Source organism: Macrotis lagotis, chromosome X, assembly GCF_037893015.1.
Source record: "Macrotis lagotis isolate mMagLag1 chromosome X, bilby.v1.9.chrom.fasta, whole genome shotgun sequence".
NCBI lineage: Eukaryota > Metazoa > Chordata > Mammalia > Peramelemorphia > Peramelidae > Macrotis > Macrotis lagotis.
This window is the reverse complement of record NC_133666.1, coordinates 235,221,338-235,240,187: the sequence shown is the minus strand read 5'-3', so window position 1 is coordinate 235,240,187 and position 18,850 is coordinate 235,221,338. Positions and strand designations below refer to the sequence as shown.

The 18,850-nt window shown below is 32.8% G+C and overlaps 1 protein-coding gene across 1 annotated transcript in view; it reads right to left on the bottom strand.

The window, feature by feature from the left end:
• Positions 1-18,850, bottom strand: part of EDIL3 (EGF like repeats and discoidin domains 3) — a 629,614-nt gene that overhangs the window by 42,737 nt on the left and 568,027 nt on the right. The window contains exon 10 of the mRNA XM_074207740.1: positions 4,951-5,106. Within this exon, the coding sequence (XP_074063841.1) occupies positions 4,951-5,106 (156 nt within the window). The remainder of the gene's footprint in view (positions 1-4,950; positions 5,107-18,850) is intronic.

Sequence of the window (18,850 nt, the reverse complement as noted above, 5' to 3'; positions counted from 1 at the left end):
TCCTTCTCACATATTCTATACAATAGTGAGTCAGGAAGACTTGAGTTTAAATGAAGTCTAAGGTACTTCCTAGATTGTGTAACCCTGGGGAAGTCATTTAACCTTCTTTACCTCAGTTTATTCTTCTCTAAAATGAGCTGGAGAAAGAAATGTCAAACTCTTCCAATATCTTTGCCAGAAAAACCCCAAATGGGTTCAAAAAGACTCATCAACAATAAGTAAACTAGATTGATTGCTGTGTCCAATATAAACCATCAAATCTCCTAACTGTGCCTTTGAACTGGCTATTGAGCATGATGAGAATGCCTTTTCTCTACATCTATATCCCTTATAATATGTGACTCCTTTCATGTCTCAACAAAATGCCACTTCCTTTAGGGGAACAATTCTGATGCTGAGCTATTATGGTCCCTTGTACCTGTGTATTTTTTATTTACTTATCTGTGAACATGTGAGCATGTAGAATGTAAACTCCTTAAAAGTAGGAACTACATTGTTTGTCCATTCTTTCATTCATTTATTCATTAATCTATTTATTTACTGATTTATTTAAATTTGTATACTCAGAATTTACTTTGTTGCTGACACATTGTAGAGGTTTTAGAATATTCTTATTGATTTATTAAAGTAATAAATAATAATTATATAATTTAAAAGATAACACATATATGCATATCTTTTCCCCACAAAACAATGAAAATCTCTTCACAGTTTGTTATTGTGATTATTTTTCAAAACATCTTTCAAATTGCTATAGACAGACATGTGCCTATTGTTAACAGATGAATAGCTGATCTGCATCTGGGAAGGTAGGTTCACAATGAAATTCTACACAGAAATGAAATCATACTTGTTAACATGACTACCTTTGTTTTTTTCACATTGTTTTTAAAATTTTTTGTTTCAATATTTTATGTTTTTATATTTGTCCCTTGAGTGTTGGTTCTTTCTCCCCAAAACTACAGAACATGTACTTAGGGCAGGGAGGCTACTTTTGAATTGTCTCCTGGCACTTGGGGGTCATGCTTTAGGTTCATTTCATTTCAGTTCTTTATAATGAGACAATCTGATATGTCAAAAAGTTTTAAGTGCCTGAAACACGATGGCTTTTGTTTTAGTTCATTTTTTTTCTATTTTAATAATAACCTATGCACTGGGCAGCATTTGAACTTCATCTATATTTTAGCACTTCTGAAATAAACTTTGAGAATAGTAACTGCTTGCTTTATTAATTTTCATTTATAACATTCTCCAAAAATTCAATTTTGACTAACTAATGAAGAGGAGGGGAAAATCAATGACCCTAAGGATATCTTAATGCAAGGCTTTTACATTAGACATGATTTATCAGTTAATTATTTCCAATGTTTATTTTGATGATTTTCTCCAAAATGCTAGATGAAGAGAAATCTATATTGTTCTGTTGGCCTTTTATTTATCTGAAACAAAGTATATGGACTTGTAAATTAATTTTTCTACAAAAATATCCTTTAAGGACTTGGTAACTTCCTACTTGATAGGGAACAATGTGAAAACTGAGAAATTTGCATTCAGGAGGCAACTGGACATTGGTTTTGGTTCTTCAAACTGAATTTTGATCCCTGCAGTTTGATCCCTTTCAGTTTCTTAGTCTGATTAGTTGTTGCCCATCCATTTCTAATCCTCTATCATTTGCTCAAATTGGCATTTTTCTATGAAAGTCTCAATATTTCAAATGTATGTGGGATTCTTTGTATAGCATATTTATTCTTGGAATAAGATCTGAAAGATTTTAGGAGAAGATTACAGATCTTTATATACTAGGAATCTATATTCTCTGAAAGGATGTCTATTTGTCACTAAGAGCAAATCTTCTATATTTATCAAACTGACATGACCTTGATTGACAACTGTGGATGGATGTCAGGTTGAATTAGCTGCCTGATGAAGAGTCTCAATATCTCACTTATTCTGGGTCCATAATTAGCAAAGCTCAAGTATAGGAAATATATAAATGCATGGACTCATTCCTTCTCTTTTTGCTATAGTGTAATCAACTCCCATCAAACAAGTGTGATAATTCCAATTATCATTTGGTAATTTCATTTCAGTAAAACAGTGAAAGTATATTCACAAATGAACTATTGACACTGTGACTATGTAATTTTTTGTGTATATGTGTATATGAACTTATATAAAAACATGAGTAGCTATATTTTTATATCTTATTTTTTAAGTATTATATTAGATGTTATTAGATTAGGAGCTCCTTGAGTACAAGGACTGTTTTGCCTTTTCCTTCTTTTCTCCAGGGCTTGGCTCATAGTATCATAGTTTAGGTTTATAGTTGGAAGAGATCTTAGAAACTACTGAGTCCAATTTCCTAATTTTACAGATGGGGAAACTGAGATTGAGAAACGTTACTTACAGTGTCATTTAGCTGATAAGTGCTTAATTTTTTTATTGACTGATATGTCTAAGTTACTGAAATAAGTTAAAGAATTCTATCAAATGTGTAATTATTTAAGTGTGACTATTTTCATTTTTTGCTTTATTTAATAAAACTTATTTGAGAAGTGAGCATAGGTTTCAGAAATAATATTAATATAAGTTCATCTGTCTAGACATATATAGGGTATTACTGAAATAGTAAAAATCTGATTCATGGTAATTAAACTCTTGGTTCATCTAATTGTTCATTTAAAAAGACTGAGATGAACTAAAATAATGTGTCACAGATTATTAAAAAATTGTCCAGACGCATGCGGATGGATAATGAGCTTTATTTAAGACTAGTTTCATTGAATGTTCAGGTTTCTTATTCAAGTCTTTATCCTTCTGCTTAGATAGAGTGAGCATATATGCTGGCCAATCTACTAAAACGCAGAAATGAAATTTAATCATTTTTGCCACCTCTTTCTTTTTCTCTTCCTGCCCTGGACATTATTCTGTCCTTAATATGGAAAAAAAAAATTCTAGAATTCAAGTAATTTTAATGTTCTCTGGCTGTCAATAAAATCAGTCTATGGATCACAAAGGTCCCCAAACAAATTGTAACATGGTTCAGAGAAAATTTAGATGGTGTGTCCCTATGTTTCTGGACAGTATTTGCTAGCTGAATAAATTTAATTGCAATGAAGAGACTGTCCTATAAATCCAGATTTTTCCAGAGAGCTATCATTAGCCTTGCCTCTGAAGATCTAGTTGCCAGTAAATCTGCAGAGTTAAGGAACACAGTATTCTAATAATAGTAATAGTTATCAAACCTGTAATTTCATTGGTTTGGGCAACCCCACAATGAAGAAATTCCCTCTGTTAATGAAGACTGACATTTATTCATTTATTCATCCTCTTAAAGATTTCCTAAGAGAAATCAGAAGTAAAGCAACTTGTCCAGGTTCTATGGCTAGGTGTATCAGAGTCAGGACTTGAATTGAGGTCTACAAAGGTTTTCAAAACTTAAAAAATATACACATTTTTAAAAAAAAATCTACCATTTTAAACTAATCCTACAATTTCAACTAGATCTAAAAATGATATAGAAAAGTCATAGAGAGGAAACTCCCTCTAGAGACCAATATAAATCAGAATCTATTCTGATCACACATAATGCAATATCCCTGGAATCATGTAGCCAAGTACCTGTCAGAATTGGAATGAGGTCTTTCCAATTCTCTGGTCTCTACATTACTAAGATTACCACATATATGTGTATGTGTATATATACACATATACATATACATGTATGTATATATCATACACATACTAGAAACATATAATATATAGGTACATAAGTTATATGTATATAATATACATAATATGTTAATATTTGGTTAATACAAAAAATGTTAATAAACACTTAGAGAATGATAGAGATTATATTCTCCTCTTTCTCATAGTTAAACTTAAGCATGGGTTAATAAAACAGAGCCAAATGCAAATCTCCTTTTGTGTATATTTGTAAGTACATTTTCACAGAAAAGTCCATAAATATTTCTAGATTTTCCTTAAATTAATTCAACCAGTCATTTATATAAAACAACTGGCATTTCTAAATTTCCTAATGCAGCTATATATTTAATCTTTCTGTTAGCATCATAGGTTAGAAAAATTATGAATAATGAACATAATATGTAATATAAAATGCTGGAATGTGCCTAGTAAGATAAAATAAATCTACATACTACTATTTAAGGAGGAAAGGACAATTATGTGTTTTTCAAATAATTGTCCTTTCCTCCTTAAATTTCACCAAACAGTAAAATCAGGAAAGAACCTATTTTATCAAGAAAGTAAGTGAGCAATCATCTATAACTATTTTTAATGAAAAGTGATTACAAACTGATTAAGGATTTCTAAAATATGGCTTAAATATATAAGTGCATATAATGAAGGTTAGAAGGCCATAGAATGCCATGATCCATGAAATCTTCAAGAGTTGGACACAATTAAATTACCAAACAATAACAAATCCATACTCAAGCTCAGTTTTTTCCTACTGTCAAAGGAGTTTAAACACACACACACACACACACACACACACACAAATATATATGAATGTGAATATGAATAATTTTTCCTTTTAATAAGGAATACATTAAAGAAAAAAATCTCAAATCCAAAAATTACATTGATAAAGCATTTGCATATTATATATAGTGACAAGGTGGGGAAGATAAAGTAGAAATAACAGAATTTTATTTTGTGCCTTTAATTAGATTCAATCTGACACATTTGCTCAATGTGTATAATTTTTTTTATCATCAATAGACTTTAGTCTAAATTTTGATAGTGTCCTAATTAGATAACACATGAGTTTTGAGGCCCTGTGAATTGACATGTCTCCCATGTTGGGTGGATCATTTTGACTAATGAATTGATAGGTTCATTTATATTGCTCCATTTCACAGGAGGGACAACCACTTTCTTCTCTAATCTTGTATCTTATATACCAACAAACTGTTTTCTTACCTTATCTTTTCTTTGTTTTTCATCCTGGTATACAGTCCAATGTTCTCCATCATTGCTATAAGCCAGTTTATAGGAACCTACAAATTGCACATGACCAAAATCTTTAGCTCCTTGGGTAATGATGCCAGTGACTTTGGTCGGAACTAGAAGGTCCATCTAGGGAAAAAAAAAAGAATTACAGTATTACCTTACAAAATAAAATGTCTGCTTATTGTATCCCAAGAGTCACATATCCACCCACACAAGAAATTACTATAAACTAGGAAATTGTAGTTGATGTCGAATTCACTCTAGATATGTATTTTAAATGAACTTTTAAAAGTAAATATCTTGGTTAATCAGGGATAAGTCTATTCTAAAGTCTTATCATTCCTTCCTTTTTAAATTAGGTTTCAGCAAGGTGATTTCTATGTCACTGAAATGTAGGATCACTGAGCTCTATCTTCTATAGATCAAGTAATCAACAAATTTTTATTAAGTATCAACTATGTGCCCAAAACTGTAAGATTCTGGGGTTACAAAGACAAACGTAAAACAGACATTTCCCTCAAAGATCTTAGAAGATACTACGAGAAAGTAAATAGGTGAGTTTATAAAATAATTAATATAACTTTTTGAGGGGGAAACAATAACTTGGGGGGAACAAGAGTTTTCATGAACAAGATGAAAATTAAGCTAAATTTTAAAGAAGTTTGGGAGTCTAATGGGTTGAACTGAGGTAAAAGTGCATTCCATGTAATGTAATTGTGAAGAACCATAAGAATTCATGCATGGAAGGGAATTCTGTAAAATAAAGCCTGAAAAGTAGTTTGGGACCAGGTTATGAAAGATTTTAACAGTTAGAATTTATATAATGTTTTAAAATTTGCAAAGAAAGTACTTTATTATTATTATTTGTTTTTCTTTAAGTGCTCTTATTATCCTCATTTTACAGATGAGGAAACTGAGGCACATAAAAGTTAGGTAACTTGTCCAAGGTCACACAGATAAAAGATGTCTGAGGTCAGATTTATTCTCAGATCTTCCTGACTCCAAGTCCAGGTTCTAGTCATTGTGCCACCTAACTGTCAAACAGAATTTTAAGTGTCAATCAGGATTAGAGGCAACATGCAACCACTGGAATTTATTGAATAGGGGAGTTTCACAGTATCTTGGGAAAAAATTACTTTGGCAACTGGGTTGGGTTGGGTAGAGACTTAAGACAGGGAGATCAAATTTTTTTGTTATCTCTAGGTACCATTTACATGCAATGCACTTTAACAGACTTAAATTGTAAATTCAATCCAAAGGGCTTACTCAGATTTAGTGAAGATACAGATTACATTGCATTTAATTTGGCTGGGATATCAGGAACAAACTTTTGGTGTTAAAAGCATCTTTCTCCATCTCTTTAATCATGCATAATTGAATAATACACATATTAGCTAATGAAAATCCTATTTCAATAAGGTAATATTCTAAAAAAGGTAGACTATAAATTTAAGGTCAAACACCAAGAGAAAAGAGATCTAAAAATACATATGTCTGACATCTGTGTTTACAACTGACATTTTAGCACTATCTACATATACATACAGATCTACAATCATAAATGCTTATGTATTTATGCTTAAAATGGAAAGGGCTATTGAACTTATTGTTAGACAATATCATTGTCATTATTTCATGCCAATACATGGTTTCTATCAAATAAGATATATGTTACCTAAGAGGTAAATTTATTTTTTCTCTCCTTATACATGTGATTTGTAGTTGCTTATCTTTCTCCAATATCCTTTTAATTCTATTTTTTCTCTTTTTCTGGGAGACTTTCAATTGCCATGTGAGAATTCTATCTTTAGTTTTCCTCTCTTTTCCTTGATCTACAGATTCCTCTCTTATCTTACAATAACAGCTCTATCTATATCCTTGATCTTATTTTCACTGTCAGTACTCCATATGTCATCATTGATATCTTCAACCACCACAATTGTTTACACTTCATATTCTACATCTTGTGAGAAGCAGCAACCTGGAAAACTGCTTTAGATTATATGGGGGTCATGCATGAAGGACAGGATAGGGTTCATAAAAGAAACATAATTACTATGACCTATAGATTTTTAAATCTTCATTTAACAGAAATGTATGGAATGTATATAATATGGGTACCTTATACTGGAGTGGGAACATTGATAACTTCATATTTACTCTACTTCAGTTTTAAGGTTTTAGTGTCAAACTGCTTGGTTAAGCATTCTTTTTTATAGTTAAGTAAACACTTATAGGGCAACATTCCATTAGAGATGAATTATGAGAATAAAAAACATATAATTTATAACTTCTCTTTCCTCCATTCAGAAATTCCCTGAGCATTACAAAACTATAGAATCTGTTTGCCATTGTTATGGGATACACATTTAAATCTCATATTTGATATCTTAAAAGAAACCATTTTTCCATTATGAATTTTCTTTTTTGGATTTTCTTTTTCTTTTTTCTTAGAGTTTTGCAATAATGGGGTCAAGTGGCTTTCCCAAGGCAACACAGCTAGGTAATTATTAAGTGTCTGAGGCCAGATTTGACTCCAGGGCTGGTGCTCTATCTACTGTGTCACCTAGCTGCTCCCTTCTTGATTTTCAAGCTGACTTCATATGTGCATGTGTGTGTGTGTGTGTGTGTGTGTGTGTGTGTATGTGTGTGTGTGTGATGACAGACTAGCAAAACTATAAAGCTAAACTGATGTTACTCCCCACATGAAAGAAATTGAAGAATATATTTTGGGGAGGTCTAAGATGGCTTGTAATTGAAATTCCTTGGAAAAAGACTTTGGAAAATGAGTAGAAAATCTGAAAGTAATTCAAAGCTTATAACCGTGTAGAAGACAACAGCTTCTTTTAATGGCTAGCACCGGAAAATTGAGACTAAAGATTTAGTTGGTCTCACTTTTAAGGAAACTGTTCTGGGTTTGACTACTTTAATAACAGAATTTGATGAGAAACAATATTGTAAGGACAGAGATGCTGATCCTTCTCTCTCCAAGATCAATATATGACTTGTGAATACAGATGTCAGTTCTTTTCTGCACTTGGAGTTTATTCTTTTGTTTCAGGTGAAGGAAATTAATTTGGAGGGTATAGTCATTAGAGATTTTAAAGGTCAGGAGATAAGATGGATGGGTATCCAGGTGTTTGGATATTGAGTCAATGCTGGATTTTATAGGAAGTCCAGCATGATTACCTTGGGGAACACTCTTTGAGCTTCAATTCCGATGGTCGAGATGAGAATTCATCAGGTAGTGATAGCACATTTCAATTTGAATTTGAAGAGACCCATGTTATTTAGAAACTAGATTTAATATGGGACAGTTCTCCCCAGATATCAGGGTGACACAGGGGAGAATGTGTCTCCAACTTACTGAGGGGAAATGTTTGAACTTCTGAAACTCTATCTTTGAAATAAGTAGTCCTTTCATAAAAGATAATCAATGTTAATTGGCTAAATGTCTAATTAGTCATTGATGGTTAACTGTATTGACAACACACCTATTATGGGAGCTTAAGTCAATGGCACTACACACAGACATTTCCAGCCCTTAAAGTTCCCCTTGAACTCTAAGGAGTAAATGTGGTCAGGTCAACACTGGAATACTGAGTTCAGGGCATACTTGATACACGTGCAATAATTTAAGCTTGGGATTTAAAGGGGCTAATTTTGATTTTGAGAGGATCCCTAAAAATCTTTGGTTTTTCCAGTAACCTAGAGTTTCATTTTTATCTGATTAAGTTAGAATTCATCTTATACCCAATTTCACAGCAAAAAGAAAAGGGTTCATAGCCCTCATGTGAGCACTCAGGCTAATAAAACATCAACTAGAACTTAGCTTTTATTTAACTTCTGCCAAAAACTGCAATTGTCTCACTTAATTAAGCCCATAAACATCCAATACAAATTCTTTATAGTGGGCCTCCCTAGAGATACATATAGTCTTCTTGACTTCTAGCTATATCCTGGATGGAAACTCCCTGGTAAATAGAAGACATATGGAATAGCTAGAAGATTGATAAATTCCTCAGGGTCTACCAAGTGCACTTAACTCATAGCCTCAATAAAAGTTGTTGCTGTCTGTTATTCAGGTATTTCAGTTATGTCCAACTCTTTGTGACCCATTTGGGTTTTCTTGATGAAGATATCAGAACGCTTTGCCATTTCCTTCTTCAGCTTCTTTTACAAATTAGGAAACTAAGTCTTCCTGACTCCAGGTTCAGAACTCTGTGCACTTTGACACCACTTTGCTCCCCTGGTTAGTTCAGTAAATGACAAAGTGCAGCTTTGCTCTCTTACCTTGTTGATCCTCAGCTATAACTCCTGTTTGATCTAAGAATTTACCTGTTGTATTTAGGAATGCCACTTCTAGGCTTTAACAGTTTGGATCAAGAACTTTTCCACTGATGTGCTACCAATGATTTATTTTTGTCTTGCTCTAGGTACTGTAGCGGATAGAAACTTAGAATCTAGAAGAGCTGAGTTGAAATCCAGATTTTGGCATTTCCTAGTTGTGCAACCATGGGCAAGTTATATAATTTCTCTGTACCACAATTTCTTTAATTATAAAATGGGGATTACAATACCTAATGCTCAGGGTTTTTGTGAGCATAAAATGTGTTAATATTTATAAAATATACTGTAAACTTACTAAAGAACTCTATAAATGCATTTATTGTTTTGTTATATTATTTTCAAATATATTGCTTGATTATATAAACTGGTGTGCTGTTAAATGTTTAACAACTACCTCTCCCCAAAGTTTCTAGTGAAGTAAGTTGGAGATAGGTACATGATCAAAGTTCTAGGTCCTCTACATGTCAACTTCTTCCCAGAGTCTTTTTATCTCTCCAGGGATCCCTCCCCGAAGATAATTTGTAATCACATGTCTCCCCTCAAAGTTGGAAACAAGAAGACTAAGATTTCTCTTTTTTTCTAACATTCACCAAATCCTCTCTTCCTGAAGCTATGAGGAATACATTTTTATCAATGGTCTATGGCAATAATTCTCTCCTACTTCTCACCTATTTCTCTGGTGTCTTTCAAGTCCTAACAAAAATCAAACCTTCGAAGGAAACCTTTTTCTCATTCCCCTAAATGCCAATGCCTTCCCTCTGTAGATTATCTCCAATTTATCCTTTATATGCATCTACATATATATATATACATATATATATATATGTATATTTATATTGTTTCTGTTTTGTTTACATTCTCTCTCCTATTAGACTGTGGGCTCTCTGAAGGCAAGAGCTTTCCTTTGATGTTTTTGCATCCCCAGAACTTAGATATGTACCAGAAACAAGAACTAAGTGTTATTTGCCCTTCATTCTCAAAGAAGACCATCCATTTCAGGGAAGTGTTGTCATGACAAGCACATGAACTGGACTTGAGTGAGGGGTACTGTGCTAAGTTACCAGCCTCGCTTTCTCCTTCAGAATTCTCTGGGTTCAATGGCCAGATATGATTTAGGATGACTGGTGATGGACCTGGTTGCAAAGCAATCAAAATTCAGTGATTTGTCCAAGTTCACACAGCTAGTAAATGTTGAATATTTGAAGCCGGATTTGAACTCAGGTCTTCCTGACTCTAGGACTGGGGCTGTACCCACTGTTCCACCTAAAGACTAAATATTTGTTGAATGACTATGTCTAAACTTAGGAGAACATGAGGCACCTGGGAGGAAACTATCCCTTGGTAACATTTAAAAGAAGCTAAATATGAACACAATTGGACTTCCAATATGGCCATCAAAGATTAGATTTGCACAGAAAGCATTGCAGTGCTGTACATTGATATTTTAATTTATAGTCTTGAATTCTGGTTCTAAATTTTACATAGGTTACGAGTGAAAGTTTCCCTATCGTCATGGGTGATGATGCAATGAGGAGCTTTCCAGAGTCTCTCTTTCTGTGGTATTTCTTAACATCAGTTTGATTTCCTGTTGGGTGGAGATGTTTTCCCCCTTGCCTGTGTATTTTGGCTCTTTAAAACAGGTATGTTTTTCCTCCACTTTAACTGTACTTCTTCCCTGTCTTTGACCTAGAAAATTTTTTTTTAAGGATTTTTGTTCCATTTTAGCCCAACTTTCTACTTCAAGAGTGAGAAACATATTTCAAAATGAATTTGGTCTTGACAATTTTTTGTATCAACCTTAGCACACCCTGCCGAAGTGGCACTTCTTCCAGAATAAAAATAATCAGTTACTCAGAGGGGAAGGGGTGTTTCACAGGAACCCTGAGGCAGTTAGGACAGAATGCTCTCTATTCTGGTACACGGAGTTCGTAAGGGATTCAGGCACACCTAGAGGTGCTCCTGGAGCAAGCCACTAAGGCCTGCACCTCAGTTGTCCTGGGTTTCAGAGATGAAGATACTGGCTGTGTGGACGTCTCCTGACAGCATTCAGGCTCAAAGACTCTATAAACCCATTCTGCTTTAGACTCAAAAACTCCCACAGCTAGGCTCCAACTGGACTGGTGCTTGTAGAAATATTTGGCTGCTATATTCTGCTCCATCCCTACTCCCTAAATTCAAACTCTACATAACCTCATTCAAGGGAAGAAGTTAAGCAAATGTAGGAAAATTTCATATTAGAAAAAAACAAAAAAGCAAAGAACTTAAATAATAAATAACTGGCATTCATATAGCTCCTCAAGATTTGGCAAAATATTTCATATACATTTTCTCTTCTAAGTCTTCACAACAATCCAGTGAGGACATGCCTTACAAGCATTGTGATTTACACCATAGATTAGCACAGAAAAATTGAATGATTTTCCTGAGTTCACACAAATACTTTATTAGCAGAGCTAAAATTCAATCCTGGACATTCATACTTTAATTCCAGCACACATTCTAATGAATTATGTTTTCTTATAAAATAGATTGTTTCATTTTTAAAAAAAAATAATTATCTAGGGCTACTAGGTGGTGCAGTGAATAGAGCACTGACCCTGGAGTTAGGAGGACCTGGGTTCAAATCCTGTCTCCAACACCTAATAATTACCTAGCTTTGTGACTTTGGACAAGTCACTTAGCCTCATTGTCTAGCACACCACCCCCCAAAATAAATAAAGTTAATCATCCAAATAAAAACTTAAGAGTAATTTTGAAATTAATTATTTTATATTTTTAATGTTGTATCTGGGGAAGGGAGTTGAGCCCATATTCCTTTACTTATCTAGTCATCTTTCCATTACATTTTGGTTCTTTCTTCTGCCATAGAAGCAAGTAACACAGTAGAACTCAATTTCTTCAAGTGGCAGTTACTAATTTTTTTCCATACTCATATTTTTATTTTTGGCTATCACAGAGCACCTTGAAATAAACCCTTCTCTCAAACCACTCTGAGAACACATGCTTGTGTGTGTGTGTGTGTGTGTGTGTGTGTGTGTGTGTGTGTGTGTGTCCCCTTTACTGTTGGCTCAGATCAAGGATTAAACATCCAACAGGACCATGAGTGTGATGGAAAAGTAGAAAATTTATATAATGTTGGTTCACGATTGAAACTGTCTGTCATGGACCTTAAAGATAATAGGGCATGAGGGTGGATGTTATCATCTCATTTCCTCTTCTGGCTTATAATTTTAAAAGAGTTAAGAAGTCGGTCTGAGTCCTTTTAATTAACTGAGAAAAACTGTGAATTTGAACTTGCTTGTGAAGGTCAAGATAAATCACAATTTCAGACAGTTGCAGAAGACCCTGGCAGATGGCTGAATAGGCTGATAGGGCAGTCTGAAAGTCTAAATTCATTTTTATGGAGAAGCATTCCTGAGGGGAGAGGAAAATGAAAAGGAAGACAGAGTAATAGGCAGGCATGAAAACTGAATACAAAACCAAAGAGATCTATCATAAAAACATGTCACTTGGCTGCTTTTTCTAATATACTCTTTCTTTTACCTTTTTCTATGTTTCTATTCTTTTTTTATTTAAATATTTTAAAAAGTTCATTGTGTTTTATTAAATGAACTCATTAAATGGAAATGTCTCTCAAACTAATGTGCTCCTCTGATATTTCAAACTTTAATATATCTAGTACTAGTGGAAGCTGACTAACTTCTTTTGATAAAAATTGAAAAAATTAACTTGATCTAAACTTGTACCTGTTATATAAATGATCCTGAGAATGTCACAGAAGTCCAAAGATTGTCTCCAAGAAACTACGGTCAACCTCCCTCATAATCAGGGATATGCTGGTAAATGTTTAACAACCACCTCTCCAAGAAAAATAGGGTGCACAGTGTACATTGTAAAGTTTAATCTGAATTATTAATGTTTCTTCATCACTGTCTTGAATCTAGACAATTAAAAATAACATCTGATTTATAGTCTTTGCCTATTTCTGAAGTGTAATGCTCCCACTGAAAGTTTAACAAAAATAAAACAGCTGCCTTTTAAGCTGGTTCAAGTTGATTATATCATGCCCCTCCATATACCCTTTTATTTAGATCTTTACTGATGAAGTTTTCTTAAACAGATAATCCTTTTATTATTTAATATTAACTAAGTATCATGAATTTAGACAGAACAGATCAGAGAGAACATCTGGTTCAATCCCTTCTTTTTTACAGATATTAAAAAAAGATAGTTTAGATAGAGAGAATATGTTACTTGCTTTTAGCCATAAAGCTGAAATACAAACTATGATCCTCAGATTTCAAATTTAATACTCTTTCCATTAAACATGGTATTTCATTGTGTTTTATTTTTTCAATTCCAAACAAAAAATTAATCTAAAGAATCATAGAACATTGTAGATCCATTAAAGTATTCAAACTATATTGCCAGAATTCAAACATATTTGAGTGTTGAATGATTATAATTAATAATCACAGGTAACATTTATATGGCAACTGCTAAGTGCCAGACATTGTGTTAAGTACTTTGGAAATATATTATTTGATCTTTGCAACAATCCTGAGAGGTAGGTTGCTATTATTATCTCCACCTTACAATTGAGAAAACTGAGGCAGAAAAAGGTTAAAGTGACTTGTTCAAGGTCACAGAGATAGTAAGTGTCTCAGATCAAATTTAAACTTGGAACTCCCTGACTCTAAGCCTGACACATTATCAAATGACCCACCATTGCCAAAATTCACAAATGAAATTCTGCTTGAAATGACAAAACATGTTTAAATACACAGCTAAATTGCATTTCCAAAACATAATTTATAATTGCTCTAAATTCATAGGAAATAATTTGAATTAATTATAACAAGCTTTATATTTTTGATATATCATAGAAATAATCTCATTTAACCAATTTTTTTGTTAGACACATTAGCATATCAGGAGAATATTTAAAATAGGTTGCTTATATTGATTTATGAAAAAAACTTTTGAAGTAACCTTTATAAAATAATTTGAAAATAATCTGTTTGCTATGTCTAACAACTCATTGATATTCTAAATGGTAAGATTTTCTCATTGAAATTCAGAGAATTTTAAAGGAAAGATCATAATTAATCTTTACAATCAAAGAAACTCAGAATTAATATGAGCTTTAAGCAATGGGGCAGTTTTTGGCTTAATGAATCTATCTAATGTCCTTTAATATTGACAAAAATTTATTATGGGAACATGTGAATATTTATATTTTCTGACCTTTTTCTGTCACACTTAGTTGGAGTTATATATTTTTTGTAATATTGTGGTGAACAAAAAAGGATTCTCAAGCAATGAAAGTTATAAATAAGTAAGATTGGTATCAACACCACAGGAAACTAAATATGACAAATAATATAATATTAGAAAAAATTTATAATCACTAGAAACTATGGGGGGAAATATCCTCTTTTAGTTCACCAGAAATAGTCAAATTGACATTTATTTTCTATATGCTTTTCAATTAAACTGTATGCTTTTGATTAAACTGGGAATTTTGAGGTGTCTAATTGAATTAGAATAAAACTGTTGGGGTCATTATTAATTGGTTAAAGAAAAAGTGAAGGATAAGCATATGTCCTAGATGATGGAACATTATGATTGTCAGTAAAGGCCATCCTGAAGGTCAGATTCATAAGGAAACTTGGGGGAAATACCCAAAGAAATAGACTTACCTTCAAATAATTTCAAACTCAAATGCATTTATATCATGTTATTTCATTTTAAATCCCAATTCTGTTCCCTATAATGTGTGTGAAATTGGGAAAAGCATTCAATTATCCTGAACATTATTTTCCTAATCTTTAAGATCTTGATCTATGATTTAATGACTTACATACTATATGTGACAAGCATAAGTCAATTAGATGAATGCCAGTGTCCAGTTGCTATTGAAAGAAACTAGCTGAACCTATTTAGCATATTGATAATTCATAAGAAGAAATTTCTTCACAGAATCACTCTCTATAGTACATACATATAAATATCCAAATTCACTAGAACATATTTCACTTAAGTATCATATGTTACAAAGTTTATATTTCATGGGTAAAACTTACTACAATCAGATATTGTACTACCAAAAGAGGAAAAAATGTGGCAATATTTGTACATGAAAAAATTATCTTGTGTATTATGTCAATTCTTCCATTTTATGAGGAACTGTGATTTTTAAAAAAAATGCTGTTTCAACTATGCCCAAAGGGCAACAAAAATATGCATACCCTTTGATCCAGCAATACCACTACTGGGCCTGTACCCTGAAGAGATGATGAAAAAGCATAAAAAACATCGTTTGTACAAAAATATTCATAGCAGCCCTGTTTGTGGTGGCAAAGAATTGGAAATCAAGTAATGTCCTTCAATTGGGGAATAGCTTAGCAAATTGTAGTATATCTATGTCATGGAACACTATTGTTCTATTAGAAACCAGGAGGGACAGGAATTCAGGGAAGCCTGGAGGGATTTGCATGAACTGATGCTGAGTGAGATAAGCAGAACCAGAAAAACACTGTACACCCTAACAGCAACATGGGAGTGATGATCAACCTTGATGGACACACTTATTTCATCAGTGCAACAATCAGGGACAATTTGGGGCTGTCTGCAAAGGAGAGTGCCATCTGTATCCAGATAAAGAACCTTGGAGTTTGACCAAAGATCAAGGACTATTCCCTTTAATTTAGAGGGGGGGGGGGGGGAAACTGCTATCTTATTATCTGATCTTGTTATCTCTTATAGTTTATGTTTCTTCCTTAAGGATATGATTTCTCTCTAATCACACTCAATTTGGATCAATGTCCAACATGGAAACAATGTAAAGACCGGCAAAATTGCTTTCTGTGGGGGGTGGGGGAGGGAACTAAGATTCGGGGGAAAAATTTTAAAACTCAAAATAAATAAAATCTTTGATTTAAAAAAAATGCTAGTTCAAGGTACTCTTTTGCTATAGTATGAAAAATTTTCTATGGTCTTGTTGTAGTGGGCAGCTAGGTAGAACAGTGGATAAAGTGTAGAGCCTGGAGTCAGAACACTAGTTCAAATGAAGTTTCAGACTGTTCTTAAGTGTGTAACCCTGAGCAAGTCACTTAACCCCATTTTTAATTTAACCCTCACCTATAAAATGAATTGTAGGTTCAGTAAAGATCAAATATAGCTTCAGACACTTATAAAGTACATGGCCTTGGGCAAGACACTTCTGCCTATCTCAGTTTTGCAATGGTAAAATGAAAACCTACATCCTAGGATTGTTATGAAGATTAAATGAAACATAGTTCTAAAATGTTTAGCATAGTACTTTGCACATAATAGGTGCTTCACAAATTATTTGTTTTACTTTCTGCTTGTAGAGAACTGCTTAGGGCACTCAATGCTTAACTGACTTTCCTAGAGTAATAGCTTTCATATGTCAGTGGTAGAACTTGAAAATCTGGGTTTTACATCTGAGGGCAGCTCTCTATTCAATTTTCCCATGCTATGGTAAATATATTTCATTTGTATACTCCTAAAACACAAAAGAACTACAAATTATTATTAGGGATGAGTGTTAATAAATAAGGACATCAGAACAGTCTTCTCATCTAGGCAGAATTGGATCTGAACCTTAAAAGATATTACAAGGGCATTATAAGAATAGAGATAAGGAAAGAAAGAATAAAAGGTATGGAGAGACACCCTGTATGTATTCTGGCATAGACTGAAGACTATGATAGGAAATCAATGTGAAATCAGTCTAGCATTCATGCTTGAGTCACATTGAAAAGAATGGATATGAAAGAAAGGAGTTTGCAAGCAGGGAAATGCCATAGTTGTATATCTATTTTAGGGTTTACAATAGAAATTCTTATAATTGAAATTCAATCTCTCTATGATACTCTTTTGGACCCTATTTCCAGGTCTCCCATGATGCTCTTTTCTTCTCTATACTTTGTTGTTCTGTACATCTCATTGAGACATGCACAAATCTAGTGGTTGTATTCTGTTTTTAAATACCATTTAACTCAATATGACCTATGTGTAACTGTAATAATGCAAAAAATGTGCAAGAGTGTTATGATTTGAATATTTGGATTTCATAGTGATTAAAAGATTTTGTTCTTGGTTGACTATGAACAATAAGGTTTTCATACTTTTATTTCTTTGAGAAGTGACAATATATTTAAAGAGTTTTTGTGTCTGTGCTTATCTAAAAATTTATAGTGACTAACTTCTTTGTATAATCAACTCAGAACTTTTTTAAAAAATCACCCTAACTGTAAAGCTATTCATGCATTGTATTCCCTATTACTATAAGATAGCTCATAAACTTCAGTCTTAAATTAGGCAGAGAATTAATAAATCACTTGAAATAAAATCATCATATTTAACTTTCTAAATTTTTTGGTATATGCATTCAAGTTAAAAAAAGCTCTAAGTTACAGCTCAATTCACATTGAGACACAATCATAAATGTAATAGTTTTCTGTGGTCCATCACTAATCTATCATAGAACTTGCTATACACAACAACTGGATAGTCTTTCCATTGTTAGAATTCAGACCATACTTATTTAAGAATATTTTTCATAATTTTTAAAAAGAGTTAATTATAGTACTTTAGTGGAGATATCAACTGGATATTACAATGCAATGAATAGATTGATTTTTGAACTTATCCCAATTATGAAGTCCAGAATTGGGAATTAAATCTGCCATTTGCTACCTTTGGAAAGTAAATTAATTTCTCTTAGTTTTCTCAAATGCACCTAGAATGATAACTAATATTCCTTCCAATACTAGATTTAAAATCTTTTTAGTGGACCACACTTGACTACTTGGAGATTGGTCAACAGTAATGGAAAATAAAAATCAAAATTAAGAAAGTTCATTTTAAAGGTATAATGCAGGTCATTCAAATATTCCAATTTCACCTAATCATCATAATTATTCTTTTCAAAATAATATTTTAAAAATATAAAATGATATGAGCTGAACTTTGGAGACAGCTAGGGATTCTTTGAGGCAGTAGTGAGAAGGGAGTCTATTCTAGGCATTAAAGACAGCTTGTGCTAAAATATTGATTTGGGAGATGGGCTATGTAGCGTGTATATAAAAGCTGTACTCAGAAATAAAAACTTCATTTCATATTCTTTTTTCCCCTTATTCCCCATCCTGGCACTTTTTTAATAGGAACAGTTCAATTATTGTGATGCTGGTGAATTAAGATGGTACATTAAGAACTAAGAGATTCTGAAACCTGATGTGCATCTATATGTGAGGGGCAAGGATGGGGTAGGTACAGCTGATACTGGATATTCTCTCAGCAGATATTGAAAAATTTGATTTTTTCCCTTTCCTTGCAATTCAAAATTAAGTCACCATGTGAATCATTCCAGAAAAAAAATGATTCCACTCTACTGCCATACATTCCATAGAAGCTGAATTTCTGGATTTTTTTATTTGATTTTTTTTAGTTGCTATATTTAAACAGAGACTTTATATGAGAAGTAATATGA